Consider the following 16,665-nt stretch of genomic DNA (forward strand, 5'->3'; position numbering starts at 1 on the left):
TTTTGGACCAAGAGCTGGTTTTTTTTTTTTATGATTATTTTTTTTCTTTTTTTTTTTTTTTTTACAAGCGCACCATTAATTTTTGTTTTCAGGTAGGGAACTTCCCTCATAGAGATGGCAAGTTAAGAGTTCATTTACTTTTAATAAACACCCTTGAAACATATCAGTCACTGGTCCGGGTCCTCCTTCTGGTTCGCCACAGTGTCCCGAAGGAGGTTGTTATTTTCCATTCATCTACTAAATCAGTCAAATGGATGTAGGCATTTTGCAGAAAGACAGTGGGAACCTAGAATTTTAAATCTTGCCCTTAATCTAGGATGACCTCTTTCTTGAATACCTAAAGCTGGTTAAAAATATTTTAGATGTAATTGTACAAAACATGCTCAGAGATGCTGGTAGCCATATAAGGACACCAAAAGAATCCCTAGTTTTTAGGATCACCCAGAAAGCTCTGTTATCCTTTTGAAGCCCTTCAGAGGCAAGCTCATTTATCTTGCTATTTTTGAGTTTCCCAAAAGAGCTTTCTAAGTGGCATTAGGCTGCTTCTTGTCTATGAGTTGGTCTTTCATAGCCTTCGCAGGAAGTATAGAGAAGTAAAGAAGAAAATCACTTAGATCCACGTCACTGTAACGTGGCATTTCCTGTGCCAGTCCTACGGCCCAGGCTCTTTAATGCGCTGACACTTTCCACTCCCCCTTGGTGTTTTGGGGCTCCTTCCCTGTCCCTCTTGCTGTTGTTCAATTGGGGTCCCTCCCAGCACTGTTCCACCTCTCCCATCCTCCCCTTTTGAAGTGGAACGAGCCCTTCAATCCCCCAAGGTTGAGTCCCCTGCCTTTCAGATCTTTTCCTCCCTTCCCTTCTGCCTCCAGGTCTGCTCTGCCCACCTCGTCCCCTCCACTCTCTGTCCCTTTCTATGACCCTCACTGCCCCCTTCCAACCTCTTTTCCTCCCCTTCCCGCCCCAGACTTACCGTGCAGCCTGTAATGCTGTTAGCGGCCCGGCAACAGCACTAGCGATGTAAATACCTTTGCTACTGATGGCAGCACAGTTGAGGCAGACTACCTAACACTCTTTCTTGGTCTATGTGAGCCCACAGAGTTCAGTTGTCACCTCAGGGTTGAACTAGTTTTGGGAACTATCCGGCCACTGTGACGAATCCCTTGATGTTGTCACTTCTTCCCGGGAGGGAGACCTTTCCCATGGGGCCATGGAGGTGAGGCCGCTACCCGATAGTCTCCCGGGGGTGGTACTCAATGGGATTATCCATGTGGACCAAGGACAAGAGGCCTACGGTGCGGGTTGCACACCCTTAGTCTCGATCAAAGTACAGAAAAACATTAAATTTAGGTATTGTTACCTTGTTCCGTTATTAATTAATCCGTCATAAATAATGTTACTGACTCTGATATCTAGTGAAAAAACAGCTGTGTTTTTATTTCAATAAAAACACTTCTCTCGGTAGCCTTTGCAAAAACATGCTAAAAATGCCAATGCATTTCAGATAACTCGTCCATCATCAGGGCAAAAGGCTATATAAACTGTTAATTTAATTAATCATTCACCAAGATCACATATATATACAGGAAATAAAAATGACTGAACCATGTTATTGTCAGTCATCAAGACCCAAAGTAAGTAATTTGTCTAAAGCACCCAGTGACATAGGTGCGTGTGTCATGTTCGTAGCCACCATCACCATAAGTACACCATAAGATTCAATTCCATAGTTGTCCCAGTTCAAAACAGGACATTATTATTACAAAAAGCTAATTCCATCACATTATTTTATAATCAACAATCGTGTCACAAAGGTATTGATGTATATAGGAATAAGGATGATAAAACCATACACAAAAAAACAATAAGAAAAAAAGAGAAGAGAAAAAGGATTGTTAGGATCTTAGAAGATGTTGCTGAATCCTCTTAAATTACTCCCTCCTATAAAACATTATATTTAGCCCCGTGCCCCCTTTTTTTGGTTGTGTCTGTCGGAGTGAATCACCTTTCCAAAGCATGCCGTTCTCATGCAAACTATCACCATATCCTTGATTAAACCGTGTTGTCAACAATTCCACCCTCTGTGTGACAATTAGCTTGGAGAACCTAGAAAGAGTACCTGGTTTAGCTGGCAAAACATGAGCGGCACGCATCCAAGTGACCTGCTTCTCAATCTTCACACACAGCATCTGCTGCGCCGGGAAGAGAGGCCAGGAGCCTTCTCTCCCCATCCAGCAGCACACCTGAGGAGCGAGGCGTCATCCGCTGCCTCTGCCTCCACAACAACAAATCTTTCTTTGTCTGATAATGCCTCTACAATTCAGCATATGTGCATTGTAGCACTATAAAATTGTGAAAATGTGCAGCCCATAACCAAGATTTCTCGCTTCACTTCGTACTGAGCCCCATTGCGACCAACGTGGTCGATGGCCACACTTCCTGGTTCCGACTCTGCCTCAACAACTTGCCCAGCAGCAGCTCCGGCCTCGGATTGGCCGTGCTCTACTACACCTGACCCCCGACTTCACTTGTAGGCGCAAGCCGAAGGGCCAAGCAAAAGGGCCTGTCTGCAAAGGTTTGCGGGCAGTCTAGCAGTCCCTCTGCTTCGCCAACCAGCACTGTAAGTACTCTTTCATAAAGTGATCCTGCTCCCATATACTCGATTCCGGCCGCATACAGCGAACACTACAGCCTTTAAAGCTGGGTGTCTTAGTCCAATGCACATGCAGAACTCTGACTGTCTTGGGCGCACGCGCCACTGTGTAACGTTGGCAGCAGATTACGTCAATTTGAAGCATTCTAAAACTTCGGTAACCACCCTTGTAATTTACACCATTATGATTATCATACTATACTATATGTGCATATGTACCCGTCTAACCCGCCTAACTTCTGTGCAATATCTTAATGTGGACCTATTTAACAAGCAGAGTACTGCTATTTACCGATTAGTAAGATCCAAAAAGCATTTGTTACTAGCACTCCGCCACTCCAACTAACTATATCACATGCTCTTTACCCTGCCACACTGTGCTTATGATAGCATACTGCATTTAGTTTATCATGTCATATTGTGTTTCGGGCAGCAGGTCGGATTTAGCCTACCATGCCATAATGTGTTTTTGGTAGTATATTGCACCTAGCCCACCATGCCATATTGTGTTTTTGGTACGCTGTCGCATTTAGCCTAACATGCCATAATGTTTTATTGGTAGCATATTGCATCTAGCCCAACCGGCCATATTGTGTGTCTAGCAGCATACTGCATTTAGCCCACCCCATCATACTGTGTTTTTGCATTGATCTGCTCATTTATCACTGCTAAACCGTGCCTCAAATTTTGTATTGAGCCCCATGACTGCCACACAGGGCACTGCACACCTTCCCCTCCAGCCTCATCCTATACTGAACATAGCTATGCTAGGCTGGGTATTTATCACCTTGTTCCCATTCTGCCTTGTCCAAGATAACACACTGTTCTTAGAGAGGCACAGCTCCTCCCTACTGATGAGGTCCAACCAGACCGAAACACGTGTCTGGGGATGCTGTTGGTACTCTTGTTCAGAGGAGAATTGCCTAGCATTTCGGTGCTGGACTGCCCCAGGGCAGGACAAAGACTGATATGTTTGGGATATTTCTTCTCTGTGAAAGATAGTGAGCTAAAGACTCTGGGTGAGTCTCTTGTAACCAGGACTAATGTCTGGCAGAGAGACTCCCAGGACCCCCCTTGTAAATTTTCAAGATAACACACTGTGCACAGGTAACCATTTCTTTGCTCTCGGAAATGGTATAGCCAGACTGGCATGCCGTAGACATTGCCCCATACCCTGCCCAACGCCCTTCTTTCCACCTACTTCACCATTTCCAACCAGCTTAGATTATGCCCACATTCCCAACCTTACCACCAAGATTCCTGGCCGAGAGCCCTCTCCCACGGATCATGTAGCAGACCACTCACTCATCCCCAAGACTACAGTAGGCCTCAAAACCTACCCCGACGACGGAAACAATAGGGCTCTTCATCTAAGATCACACACTAAACTGCTCCATCATAGCCACATCCCTACCCTTGTGATACCCAAACCAGCTAGGTCCAATGACCTTTGGCACAATAAAATAATACAAGCCATCTACTGCCTTCACCTCAAAATGAACTCCCAATGCCTCTCTGCCTTAGACGCCCAAGATTGCAACTGTAACTGAACCCAAGTCACCCACTGGTTTCAAATGTGCCTTCATCAACGCGCGATCACTTGGAGCTCATGCCATCGAAATCCATTACCAAATTATTGAACAAAACCTTGTCCTACTAGTAATTACTGAATCCTGGCTTCACCAAGCCTCAGAGCTGACAGAACCCATGCCACAGGAGGTGGTGTAGCCATCATAGCTATAAGATATTTGCAATTTAGACCTAGTTCCATTGAAGACATCGCAGGGTATGAACTGTTGCTAGGTAAATTCGCTATGAATGAGAAGACCACGATCAATATTGTGGTGATTTATAGAACACCCAGTTCCAATAGTCACCCCGAAATAGACATCCCACTTCTTCTTGCTCCTCTAATTAAACGCAACACGAAATTAATTATCCTTGGAGACCTGAACCTAGGTTTCAATGACGACCAAGACCACAAAGCTTCAGCTTTACATTTAGCACTCAAAGATGTGAACTTCACCCAATTGGTGAGTGCTCCCACTCATATTAAGGGCAGAACCCTTGATTGGATCCTTTCACTCAATACCAGACTAACCATATATACCATAACCCCCCTTGGCTGGTCGGACCACTTCTGTATAAAATTCAACCTCATGAGTGACGAAACCTGTCCTCCCAAGACCAAAGTAATTGACACCTTCGAAGATGGAAACCCCCGAAAGCTCACGGTAGAGAATTTTGCCCCTATCCTCAACAAAACACTAGAAACTAACTTAGTCCCCAGCAACGACCCAGGTACCATTGCCAACTACTACCATGAATGCCTCACCCTTTCCATTGACGAGGTAGCACCTATCACAATCAAAGCGCGATGTGTCGACAAAAAGACCCATTTCTGGTTTGACAAAGAATTAGCTTCCCTAAGAAGGACCAAACGCTCCCTTGAACACACCCATAACAAACATCCCACCCTTGACTCCGCCAAAGCCTTTAAGGACGCCAACAAAAAATATAAAACAGCCATTATCTCCCATAAAGCCAATTCCTACAACACGCGTATCAGTAATGCATCATCAGACTCTAAAGAACTCTTTTCTATCCTTAGAGAATTAGAAAATCCCACCCCAATCACAACTCCTGCCAATTCCAGCAAAGAATAGTGCACCACTATACAAGATGCACTTGCCTCCAAAATTGTTCTGCTACAAAATAAAATAAGTACCAAAAGACTGTTATTAGCAGATAAAAATGCTCCAACCACTAACACCCTCCCCACCCCCAACGAAAATACCAACTCCCTATTACATTTTACCCAGGTCACTCAAGAACTAGTCTTTGACACTATCTCTAATTTAAAAGCCTCCAATTGTAAAGGGGATAACGTGCCAGCCAAATTAGTCAAAGCATGTGCATCCACCCTCACTCCCACTATCACCAATTTTGTCAATTCCTTTTGCGACACCAACACAGTCCCAAAAAAGCCTGGTTCACCCCACTTCTAAAAATAAAACACTGGACCCCACAGTACCTACCAATTATCGTCAATAACAACAGTCCCATTTTTACTTAAACTCATAGATAAAATAGCATACACACAAATCCAAGCACATCTTGAACAGAACCAACTCCTCGGAGCTAGACAATCAGGCTTTAGGCCTAATCACAGTACGGAAACTGCCCTCCTGGATCTCAAAATCCAGATGGACACTATCAGAGATTCAGGGAAACTCTGCAAACTCCTGCTGTTCGACCTGTCCGCCGCATTTGACCTTGTGGACCATGACAAACTGTGTACCTCACTAGCCAACGACTTCAACTCGTCTAACGATGCCACTTTGTGGGTAAAATCCTTTCTTGCTGAACGCACCTCTAGAGTTGCCATAGGTAAAGAAGCTGCTGACCCCATCCCAGTCCCCATCGGAGTACCCCAAGGTTCATGCCTTTCTCCCACACTATATAATGCCTACATGAAGCTCCTCTTCTCGGCATTAAACGATATGGGTGTCGTCTACACTAGCTCTTCAGACGACACCCAGATCCCCATACCCATCTTAAGAAACTATAACCAGGGCACTTTAACCATTAATAAAATGTACACCATCATCCAAAACTGAATGGCGCTGAATAGTCTCTGCCTCAACAATGAGAAGACAGAAATTCTCATTGTGGGATCCCCATCAAAAATAGCGGCTCTCCATTCAGACTACTCCTCTATCAATATCGATGGTACTCTGATCCCATTACTCAAGCAAGTATAAATATTAGGCGTATACCTATATGCCAACCATGTCCAAACATATTAGCATGCTCTCTTCATCCACGGCTTATACATACAAATTTATCGCACTAATTCCACAATTTCTGACTCCTACCAATGGCCTCACCCTTGGTAGTATCCAAGTTGGATTACTGCAGAGTATTACTGCCAGTACCTCCAATACCAACCTCAGTAAACTGCAATTGATTCAAAATAAAGCTTTAAGGGCAGCATTAGGGATTACAAAATTTGATCACATCACTAAGACAAGGAAGGATGCCCACTGGCTACCCATCAAAGCTAGAATTATCTTTAAAACACTTTGCATCACGCACAAATGTGTGGCCAAAAAAGCCCCAAGCTACCTCAACAACACCGTACAGGAAAAAGAATCCACCAGAACACTGAGATCCAATGATAATCTAATTTTAGTGTCTCCCTGTTATAAAAATGCCAGAGCGGGGGCAGCAGTTTCCATGTCCTAGCACCTAAAAACCTGAAACTCCCTCCCCATCAATATCAAAAAAAGATACCTCTCTCCCCAGCTTTGAGAAACTGCTAAAAAACTGGTTATTCAACCAATATTAGCATAACCGCTTTTAACCAATAGCTATATTACTTCCACCATCGAAATTGTAAATAAGATTTATGATTGCATTGTATGATCTTTTGTTTGTTAATAACTTCTTTACGCTGTACAAATGTATGACCAATGCCAAAGCGGTTTGTAACCACGCTGTGATACCCCAGGGTCTGGGCGTGTAACAAATGAAAAAATACATTCAAAAATCACAAAAATGTGTTCCTGAAAGCATGGCTCAAAGTAGTGCAATCAACTCTAGACAAAAACACAGAAACACACCATCAGTATCTGCAGTTGAAATTGGCCTGCACCGAAATTCCTCACGTTAATCTCCTCCGTTTAACCTCTCTCCTTCTAATCAATCCTTCTAACGTGCATCCTAGCATCTATCGCCCGGGACCACTAAGTTATTCCTTTCAAGGTACAGTAATCACGTGACAACTAATTACGTGATACTCATTCTTGACCAACCTACGTTAAATCTAAATGGCGGACGGAACGTGACGTGTGTGGATCACAAATCAGATCCATGAACATCTGCTAACAGAAAATCAGGTAATGACTTCTCCTATGGTAGACCCACTCTCAATCGTGAGCTAATTATAAAGCCTGTACACCATATTGCTGTTCCTAATTCGTATAGAGTGATTCCAAAACCGCTATGAAACACCAGACTTACTCTACATTCAATTTTGTTGCCATCCTACTGTAAAGCAAACATTATCCTTGTCTCAACTGAGATGAATATGAAAACTGGTCTAGTGATGGCCCACGGGACCCCATTGGATCAAGCAGGGACTACTTATAGCAAAGAAACTAAATCTAAAACCATTAATTGCAGAAAGAAAATGAGGTGCCCTAGTGTGAAGTGGGTACCGACAACTTTCACTGTATCCATCTTCTGGGTAAATGAAACGGAACTCAAGTATGACAATTTATAATGGTTCATAGGCATTAAGTTAAACAATCACCTACATATCCTAATTGTTAATTGCATGGTGAAACTAGTCTAAAATTATCCAATACACTGTCAAATATCATTAAATACATTGAACAGTGAATCGATACCAGATTGTAAGACCATCTTGTATATGGCATACTTCATTTACATTCATAAGCAACATTGCAAATCTAATTATTCGTTTATGCCGTTTTGTATCAGGGACTCCAGTCTGTCAATCTAGAAGGCCTCTTTGTGCTCTTCTCCTTGAAATATCACCTCTGAATTCCTTTGTAGCCATTGCTTCCAGAATTTGAAACATCATTTGTGCAATTGTATGTCCACATTCAATAAAATGTTGTGCTACTGATGAATGCTTATTGTTGGTTCGTATACAAGATTTGTGCTCGTTTCATCTAACTTTAGCCCATCATTTGGTCGCTCCCACATAATACATGCCACCTGATACAATAAATTCACATTCTCAATAAAAACAAGTAGCAAAATGTCTGTATACATACACCCGTACGGGGATGGAAAAAATACGGACCCTTTTTCACCCTGTTACAGTTGCCACAACTTAGTCAAGGATAAAGAGCCCTTCCTGTCTGTGATGTTAATGTTTGGTGCCCTTTCTCTTGTGCTGACTAGCATGTCTCTAAGATTCTCACTTCTTAAAAAGGCAAATACCGGTGGTTCAGGAAATAGATGTTTAGTTATTGCATCATTTCTGAGTATGTCCCAAGGTTTCTTAATGTTTTGTTTTATTTTGTTGCTCTGTATGCTAAATTTGGGCACAAATGCTAGCGGTAGAGGAGCCCTCTTAGGTTTCGTTGGTAGTAATACTGTTCTTGTTTAGTTCCTTGTTTTCTCAACGACTGTCTCCAAACCTCTGTCTTCAAACTTTATTTCAATTTTATCAAACTCCATTTTGCATTCCTTTGGATCACTAACGATCCTTTCAATCCTTAAATGTCTCCCATATGGTAGCTTCATCAGTGTGTTTGGAGGATAAAAGCTCATCCGATCCAGGAGTTTGTTTCTGTCCGCGGGTTTGGTAAAGCGGGTTGTCGATAACTTGTCTGTGACTTCCACATCCAAGAAATGCACTGTCCTGATCTCTGGTGTAAACTGAATCCGAGACTCTATCTCCTTGATGAACTTTCAATGTGTCAACCGTACCGTGCCAGACGGTGAAGATATCATCTATATACCTGACCTACTAAATTAAATAATTGTGCCAGACTGGGTGATGTATGATGTGTGTAGTCTTGAATCTGTACATAAAGTTATTGGCGTACACAGGGGCCATACTGGCGCCCATCGAGGTACCTGATGTTTGAAGGTAATGTTGCTTCTTGTATTTGAAGAAATAATTTTGTGAAATAAATTGTAGTAAGATCAAGATAAACTCTTTGTTGGCACCAGTAGCATCAGTTTGTAGAAGTAACCATTCCACGGCCTCATGACCGAGATCAGGAGGGATGCTCGTGTAGAGGTTGCACACATCAACAGTAAATAAAATGTCCTCACTGGTGAGCGGAACTGTCAAGTATTTGGAGAAAGTGGGTGGTATCCTTTATGTATGTTGATGTGGCTTGTATAATTGGTTGTAGAAAGTGGTCGAAGTAAATCCCTAGGGGTTGTAGCAATCCACCAATGGCTGCCGCTATAGGTTTTCCCAGAGGGTCAACAAACCTTTTGTGTATTTTTGGAAGTAAGTAAAATGAAGGTATGATTGAATAAGTTGTGGTAAGAAATGTTTGTTTGTCTCAGATCAATTCCAACTCTTCTGCTCTCTCCAGTATATAATCTATGTTTCTCTTGATTTCCATTGTGAATCGTTGCTCACTGGTGCATATACATTGTGGTCTTCTAATTGTGCCATACATTTTTTATAATAGTCAATTGTGTTCAATAGTGCCAATGCACCGCCCTTATCCACTGGTCGGATCGTGATCTTGAGATCTGTATACAAAGATCGAATCTGTGATATTTCACCTCGATTGAGGTTTGAGTTTTCAGGTTTGCGGACGTTCAACTGTTTCAAGTCAGTCATCACCATATTCTGAAAGATGTCTATTGAAGGTACAGAAATTGGTGGCATACATTTTATTTTATTTTTTATTTATTTCATGTATTTATTAGTTTGTTTAGAGCGTGCCTAATACCATACCCGAGTTTGGTTTGTAAACTCGGATGCGGGATTCGAACCTCTGTTGTTCTGCATGGTCTTGCTTCCAAGACCAGTGCGTTGCCACTGTGCTATCCTCCATTCAAATGTGCTCTCTGTAGTATCAAGAGAGAACGTGGTATGTTAACCATCAGGCTGCCATGTATCGCTCACTCAACAGCACAAATAAGGGCCAAGCACCCCCACCCTCTAAATCTCCCTTTTCTTCTGTAAGTTACTTTATGCATATTAACCACGTCTATCATATAGGAAATACTGTGAAGAGGAAGAGTGAGAATAGATGGCTCCAAAAGTACTGACACGAAGAAGAGCAGGGCAATGAAGAGCCCTACACAGAACCAAGACAAACATACTAATTATCTGCGATGTGAAAGACGACTTACTTTAAAAACCGATGAAGGACTCTCTTCAGGGTCCGTCCTGCCCCAGAGGAGCATCAAGCTGGGGAGCAAAGCTATACAGGGAGGGAAAACCAGACATCTGGTGGCAGGAAGGAAGGCATCCGAGTGGTCCAGGCGAGACCTGACCTACGGTGAGAAACCAGCGTGACGGAGCTGCCGAAAGATGGGCACACACCACGTGAGACCAAGGGAAACCTGAGAAGCTTGCCAGTGTTGCCAAAGATCGTTATCCTTGTGGACTTAGTATAGAGGTATGCAGAGGAGGACCGTGAAGGCACTGGGAAACCCTAGAGACTGTGCTTGAGATGAAGTGCAGAACCATCTTCCTCTTCCCAGTGGGACCAAGTTGAGAAATTTAACATACTGGACAAGAGAGCACCTCAGAGAGACCAAACGAGAGATAAGGGTCTGGTACCAGATTGGAGTCTTATACATGCAAGGGAATGCCTGGCAGGATAGTGAACTAGACCTGAATAAGAGACATTTCAAACCTAAAACGGGGGTCTGGGACTCGAAGGTTAAAACGTTTGAAGAACTGTATATGTAAAACAATCCCTGGCAGGATAGTGAACTGGACCTGAGAAAGAGACATTATAAACCTGAGAAAGGGGTCTGGGACCCACATAACCACAAGAGCAGACGAGGGGAAGAGAGAGAGACATCATTAGACAAAGGTCAGAAGAAGACCAACAGGAAAGAGAAGCATGTTTTAGTCAAAGTCAAGAGAAGACCAGGGGAAGCTAAGCTTTGGCAAAGGTCGAGAGAAGACCAGAAGAGGAAAGATACATGCCCTGGTAAAAATCCACATATCATTGCGACTGTTGAAAGAGAGGCTGGAAGATGCTTGGAGAATGGAGATACTTTACCCATCTTGGTGGAACTATATAGAACGGCCTAGTGATAGCCAGGGGAAGGAGGATATTCCTCCATCAGTTACAAACCGCCTACAACCATCCAGAAGGAAGGAGCCACCTTCTGGAGTCAGGGCGAGAGCTGTTATTTAGTTTTCCTTTGAAGCGTAAGGGACGGAAATAGGTTTGCTCCATAGGACAGTGGACTGTTTACTTTTGAGGGACATTCTGACATCCTTAATTTAGTTTGAGGCAGAGAACCCCCTCTTAGTTCGAGGGACAAGTATGGTTATTCCTTATTTTTCTGTTAAATACATGTTTGACAACAAGCATGCCACCTCTATGTTCCGCTTCTGCACCCTTACATCATTCACCAGAACCTATTCATAATCACAGATATTTTAGTAACTCTGCATGCATGTTCAAATTAAGAAAACGTGTTGTAAATAAAACATTTTAAAATATATTTTTTTTACTTCATATTGTGATATGTTCCATAAATTCAGTGATCATTCTTTGATCAATTTTCTAGCACTTCCCTTCCTCAGCTATATCTCTTCCCTATAATATAACTAAAAGTACATATTACACTATGTATCTGTGGCCTCCATCGTAACAAATAAGTAAGAATGTTTTTGAAGCTATTACCACTGATTGGCTACCTCTTCTCTCCTGATCGCAGCCACAAAATTACTCTTGCCTTTGCATGTCCTTTTTTTTACTTATCAGGATATCTGGTCCATTTAACCTCTGACCCATGTAAAAAAGTGTCCATGAAATACAGCAACCTTCATTACTGTTCTGCAACAGATTTTCTTAGACAAATTCATCATACAGCAATTACACAATTGTATGATAAATATGATGAAACATAGATCCTTAAGACCTGACAACTCCAACCTCCTAAAAAAGACACGTTGCAAAACCAATAGAGTGCGCAATGGAGCCTTTTACATAGCATAGCAGCTCCACTGGCCTGGAGCCTCTTGCCTCCTGATCTAAGAGTCATTGAGAAAAAATTGAAGACTTTCCTTTTTTGCTAGCCCCTTATTGTATGCTCCGAGCTAGGCTCCTGTTGACTCTGTGTATGTAACATCCACTTTCGCCTTGTGTTCACAGGTGGTAAATAACATAACATAAATGTGGCATGTGTTTTACCAGAGGGTCTGGTCCCTGTAATTTCTGTATACACATATTTAGTAACATTATTTTGCCAATTATGATGCACATATGGTACACTTAAATGAAAAACATTTAAACCTGTAAAAAACGTCATATGTTAAAAAAAAAAAATTATATATATATATATATATATATATATATTCGTACTATATTCTGCTATATTCTGTTACAATGGTTTTGCTCTCCAGAGTTTGTTTGGATTTCTTACAATGTTTTAAAAAATTCTCAATGTGTGCATTCATTCAGTCCAAAGAAAGCCCCAGTTTAAAAATGTATTGAGCCTCGTTGAAGTAGATCCCATCAAACAAGTGCACTAGTATGCTTCTCTTTGTAAAACAACATGGTTGGGATAGCTGATGTCCTTGTTTATTTTTAACGTTTGAAGAACCCACTATCGCCCTTATTCAAAAAGTGCTAAGCTATCTCCCACTCGGTAAACCGTTTTTCAAAGTAGGGTCCTGTGGTCATCACTGTTAGGGTATCATGAACCCAAAGAATGCTATGTTTTTTTTAACCAGATGGACTTGTTGCAAAGGCCACTCACCTCCATGGACATGCACGGTGAGATTGTGGTCCTGGATTTTAGAGCATACTCTTACATATATGTTGATGCCAGAATACATGCTTATCAGAGTGTTTTTCCCCAGTTGTCATCTTTGATGTTCCAAAATGAAGTTGCTTATCATAATCCGAAATTGTTTTGTTCTTTATAGGTGAAGATGAGGATGAATTTGAAAATTTTATGTTGCCCATCACAGCAGCATTTGAAGCAGTCGCTCACATATTTAACAATAATTTTAAACATGAAGAGGCAAAGGTGGGTGAGCAAGTATTTCCCAAAGAAATTATTTTTCAAATCTATTACATGCAGTTCAGGATTTGATGTATTTGTTCCTGTTATGTTCATAAGCAGGGAGAATCTTCCATAAATCGATGTATGCAAAACAGGAAGGAGGAGTCTGGCGCATATTGGACATTTCTTGGGTTTTTATTCAAAATAATAAAGAAAATGCCTACCTTAACCTATTGTTATAGGGATGTTGCCTACCTAACCAAACTAAAGGTGTTTGTCTGTCGCCAGGAAGTCTAAATCTAAAATGTCATCTGTCCAAAATGTAATCTGCATGAGCCTAGCACTAACACTATCAACTAAAGTTTGCCAAAGTATGTCTGTCTCTCCTGGCTGCTTCCCTTCGGCTGTCTACTTCAATACTGTACTACAGGGATCTCTTACTTTGTATATCAGGTAGACAAATGTCATTCTCTAGAAACAAGTTCATTAAGATGGTCTCTTCCGGTTCCCACTGTCTTATTTATGAGCTCCTGTAGCTCCTGCCAACTGCTCATAGGTCTGTTGTTCTATACGGTGTAATGCTTATCAGTATTCTCACTAGTTTCCTTAATGCTTTTCTTTAGCTAGAGTTTGAGTATCTCACTCTGTTTGCATTCAACCCTTCTGGGGTTTGCTATATCTTTATCGTGGGTGAGGCGCCACCACTCCTAGGGTTTCTCTACTAGGCTCTTTCTCTGAACCCTTGGCGCAACATATAATCTTGACTCATCGCATTTTTCAAAGTCTCTCACTTGGGTAACTTCCTCCATCCTTCCTCCAACTTCCTCCATCCAGGATACTCTTTCCGGCTTAATATCACCACTCACTTTCCTTGGTCTATGGTAATATATGCACTTAAGTTTTTTCAGTGTCCCAACATCAATATCGTATTTTTCACAACTTCCTCCACTGAAAATATGGCAGCCTCCCCTTTCCCTATTCCACCCCAGTACGTTAGTTAATCACAGGTGGCATATTGAGGTTTGGCACTCCAATGGGTCTGCTGCTTCGGTTCCTAGTTTCCCAACTCCATGCTTCACAACAGCCATGCTCTCAGCGTCTCCATAGGTTGCTACGCTCAACAAATGCCTGCTGGTGGCAGAGATCAGGTCTCTCGCTTCCATGGGTGTCAGCGTAGTTAGATGGCCCCTCGGCCCACCACGGTGCTTCCTCGGTCACGCTACCATGTAGGACGGTCCTCCAAGCTCTGTCCTGACAGCAGCTTTTGCGCTGTTTGGGTTGTCAGGTATCTGGTGTGTCATTCTGGTGTGCTTTGCTTTTCTCTATTGCCGTGGGCTGCACAGCTCCACCCTGCTGTGCCCCTCCAAGGCAATAGCTTTGTCAGAGGGCTTGCCCTGCGTATGGCTCTCTTTCCACTTCTAAGATCCACTGGTCCTTCTTACATACCAGTTCGCTCTTAAAGGGATATTTCCTTTTCCTTCAGGCGTCGTGGTTGATCCAGCATTGCCTGGAGCCAAACAGAAGGAGGGCATGTTATTGGCAGCATAGCCATATATGCAGATAAGGTGGCTTGTATGGGGAGTTTCTTGTGGTAATGAGTCTTTGTCCCCCTAAGGGAGTCACTCCCAGTGAGGTCCTACTTGCCCAGACCCCTCGGGGGTGTCTTCTGGACCAGGCTCACCTCCCTAGCCTCAAAGGAGGTGGCTCCCCCTAGGGGAGAAGGGGCGAATAATCTAGATTTGTCACACTGACAAAAGGTATCTACTGAGGCCTAAAAGGCAACCACTAGCCAGAGTTCTACCTCTAAATTAAGTACATCTTTCTTCTGGTTTCAGCTGGCATCTGCAGACCGTATTACCTTTTGCAGAATTAAAAAGAAAGGTGACTGCCTTAATTTACATGCATTACTTCTACGGAAACCTAAATATCCCGACCATACTCTTGGTGCCTGGTTGCATGCATTCAGAATTCGTTTTACAATTCTGCATGCATTTGTTCAGGGCTGGACTCTTTGAATATTGCAAATGCATGCGTGTGCAGTTTCACCATAAATACAAAACAATATTGATAGGCTCCCGTCTAATCACGGGCATTGACTCAGTGATTCCTGGAATATCGCCCATTTTCCTGTATGTGTCTAGTTCTAATCTCTATAGTTTGAACCTAGTTTTAGGAGTGATAGCAAAGCCTTCATTTCAGCCCGTTATCGACAAATGCCATTTTAAGTGGCTATTATACATGCTGGAAGGGTCACTGGGATAGGTTTTCTTTTTTCTTCCCCTGTGTATTGTTGATTCCGTAAGCACACATGACTAATCCCAGGTACATTCCTAATGTGTTTGCCCCTCCACCCTAATCGTTCTGTGAATCTTCCATGTGTCCTCCCTGCGCTTCCTGCCTGACATTCGAGAGACTTTTACACTTCGACCTGCTTGATATAGAAGCTCGTCGACCTTGCTGGACCATTTTTTCTCTTTTGGTCAGTCACACCGTTAAGTAAAAAGCGCTTGAAGTGTAAACATGTTTTTATTCGTTTTAAGAACAATAATGCTAATTAATCATGGCTGTCCTTTCTTTCTTTACTGAGTTAGATAGGCCACACGTTATGCTACAACTGGGGAAACCTTGCCCTGATCCCCAAGAAATAGTGAAAGAAACCTCCCACGCCTTTAGCTTTACGCCCAGGCCATACACGCTTGGGTATAGCTTGCTTTATGTAGAGGTTTAGGAACCTTTCTGGTGGTTTCTGTATCAAGTAGTTATTAGTGGCTCTTACTCTTGGGGGACCCCACAGGGATCTGTGTCATGAACATGTTAGTGACTAATGGCTGTCACGTGCCCTCAATTGAGGCCTATCATTTACCCAGCAGGTTCGTTTTTCCGTGGTCAGTGGCTTTATAGCCCTTTGGTGTCAGGTCAACAGGGAGGGGAGGGGTTCTTCCTTTTTTCCCACTGTGTTGCTTTCCCCAGTGTATCTTTAATGGGAAGGTGTCGCACAATAGCATGTTTACTGTAGGACGAAGGTCTCTCATTTGCAATATCATTAAGTCCAGTGTGGCTGACATAGACTAGCTCAAGACCTCATTGATTGCACTTAGATTAACTTTTTAGAAAACCCAGTTTGGTGCAGTTCTAGCAAATGTGTATGCTGCCAGCTGTTCCCTCACGATTTCGCCAGAAGACACCCCTCATATTTGGAGGCATTTCTTTTAGCTTGATTTTGTGTCTAACTGGTTCTGCTGCACAAAGGGAGTACTTCTGTTGTTTCTGACTGCAAAGGTTTCCAGGATTTAGTAAAAGGCTGAGTA

At 42.6% G+C, this 16,665-nt stretch overlaps 1 protein-coding gene across 1 annotated transcript in view; it reads left to right on the forward strand.

Annotated features, from left to right (window-relative positions):
* Positions 1 to 16,665, forward strand: part of RANBP17 (RAN binding protein 17) — a 2,111,817-nt gene that overhangs the window by 1,435,711 nt on the left and 659,441 nt on the right. The window contains exon 19 of the mRNA XM_069654335.1: positions 13,278 to 13,381. Coding sequence (XP_069510436.1) covers positions 13,278 to 13,381 — 104 coding nt within the window. The remainder of the gene's footprint in view (positions 1 to 13,277; positions 13,382 to 16,665) is intronic.

Source organism: Ambystoma mexicanum, chromosome 3q (assembly GCF_040938575.1).
Source record: "Ambystoma mexicanum isolate Mex_15411 chromosome 3q, UKY_AmexF1_1, whole genome shotgun sequence".
NCBI lineage: Eukaryota > Metazoa > Chordata > Amphibia > Caudata > Ambystomatidae > Ambystoma > Ambystoma mexicanum.